Source organism: Brassica napus, chromosome A9 (assembly GCF_020379485.1).
Source record: "Brassica napus cultivar Da-Ae chromosome A9, Da-Ae, whole genome shotgun sequence".
Lineage (NCBI taxonomy): Eukaryota > Viridiplantae > Streptophyta > Magnoliopsida > Brassicales > Brassicaceae > Brassica > Brassica napus.
The window spans coordinates 15,636,657-15,638,539 of record NC_063442.1 but is presented as its reverse complement, the minus strand read 5'-3'; the positions used below and the strand labels follow the sequence as shown (position 1 = coordinate 15,638,539).

The 1,883-nt window shown below is 33.9% G+C and overlaps 1 protein-coding gene across 1 annotated transcript; it reads right to left on the bottom strand.

The window, feature by feature from the left end:
* Positions 1-629: 629 nt before the first annotated feature.
* On the bottom strand, positions 630-1,481 carry LOC106394443 (defensin-like protein 1). The gene is made up of 2 exons (XM_013835014.3): positions 1,351-1,481; positions 630-1,010 (listed from the first exon to the last, which is right to left on the bottom strand). The coding sequence occupies exons 1-2, from the start codon at positions 1,412-1,414 to the stop codon at positions 841-843; spliced, it is 234 nt and encodes a 77-aa protein (XP_013690468.1). The 5' UTR covers positions 1,415-1,481; the 3' UTR covers positions 630-840.
* Positions 1,482-1,883: the final 402 nt, after the last annotated feature.

Sequence of the window (1,883 nt, the reverse complement as noted above, 5' to 3'; positions counted from 1 at the left end):
TTAAGTTGTAGGTCAATTTTGCAAAAATCCCTTTTTAGAAACACATGGCTTCTTTGATATATTATTTTTATCACCCCAGGGGCGGAGGCAGTGTTTAAGAAATTTTAAATATTATTTTTATTTTAAGAAATTTTTTAGTAACCCCACCAAAAATGAAAATTTGATCCCAATAAATATTTTTGACCCTAGTACAAAAAGTTTCTGTTCCACGCCACTGACCCCAAACATCTAGAAACACTAGGCTTTTTAAGTTCTTATTTACACTTGGTTATTGCTCCAACATCTATGAACATAAAAACATAAAATATTTTATAGTAGCTGTAACTAGGTGGGGAGTCGGTGGGGCAGCTGCCCCCCGTAATTTTTTTTTGGGTGTAATTTTGCTTATAATTTTATTAATGCTTTGGATAAAAATTTGAACTTATAATATATTATTAGTGTTTTGTTGTTTTACCCTGGGTAGAAATTCATCCTAGATCCGCCAAATGGTTGTATAATTATTTATAATCATCAGCCTGCTACTACTTCATATATACCACCAGTCACCTAGTATTAATAACTCGGTTTGATCAGAGTCATCGAATTAACGTAATTAGATATATAACTATGTTTATGTAGACGCATCTTGATTTTCTTTTTAAAAAACAAATATTAGAATTTAACATTACAATAAAACCAAAAACACACAAATCAAAGACTTATTCAAGAACACATAAAACACACACACAAGCATAGTACGACATGGTACTGTACGAATATTAGATAGAAAGAAACAAACATGAGACGAGACGAGACGATGGATTGAAGATTTTGTGTTATGAGTCTCGATCGATGGATGGATCAGCAATGTCTGGTGCAGTAGCAACGACGACGGAACCCACGGCATTTACCTCCATGAAAACCTTCGTTGTGGCACACGTTTGCGCAGTTGTGTCTGCTCACACAAGGACCCCTGAACTTATGGCTCTTCGACTCACACGTGCGTGCCTCCACGGTTACTGGACCCATCCCTATACAAAATGAACACATACGAAGACACTTTCTTTAGCCCATAGAAAAGTTTCATGTTCCCATGCATGATGCGCTATTTATCTTTAAAGTTAATGCAAGAACGAGTATGTTCGCTAAACACCACAACCAAAGCCCATAGTCAACTGAATTCGTGTGGGGATGAGAAGCGATAAAAACCAAATTTATCTAAGAGTATTCACAGAATAATCGTCAGAAAACATGAATAATTATATATATATATATATATGGATCTATAGTAGATCCACAAATTATATTAAACGATTACATATTTGCATGCATACGTGCATAGTTAGATATTAAGTTGTAGGGGCAATGAACCTGAAGCAACGAATATCATGATCATGAGGAGAACAGCTGAGATCAAACGCAAAGAAAGCTTCATTTTGAGAGAGAGGAAGAAAGTTTAAGAGAGCGATAGTTGGAAAAGGGGAACAATTGTGAAGTGCGTGGTGAGCTAATGAGGAAGGTGGCGCTATATAAAGGGACTATAAAGCGGTATAAGAACGATCGAGAATATTGATTACTTTAATACGAAATCGAGTTTTTTAGTATTTAGTTGATATGTTTGAACGTATTTTTATAAAACCAGTGAAAGGTATATCTTTTTGAACCATTATCAAATTTGAGATTCCCTATTGATTGTTGCCACAGTGGTGTGACGACGTTTTGTCGATTTTCTCTTTATTTTCCTTGCTTTTTCTCATTAATTTGGTCCATTAATTAGCTTTACCGACACAGTGTAAAATTTAAATTTGGTCTTTGAGGTGACATAACATGCAAAGAAATTTTAGACTAGATTTTTTTCTAAATTATATTAATATTTAAATAAATAAAATTTTAAAAATTATTAC

Coding starts and splice junctions, on each gene's coding strand:
- LOC106394443 (XM_013835014.3), bottom strand. CDS start 1,414: ATGAAGCTTTCTTTGCGTTTGATCTCAGCTGTTCTCCTCATGATCATG. Junction 1,011..1,350: donor CATGATATTCGTTGCTTCAG/GTTCATTGCCCC, acceptor CATTTTGTATAG/GGATGGGTCCAGTAACCGTG.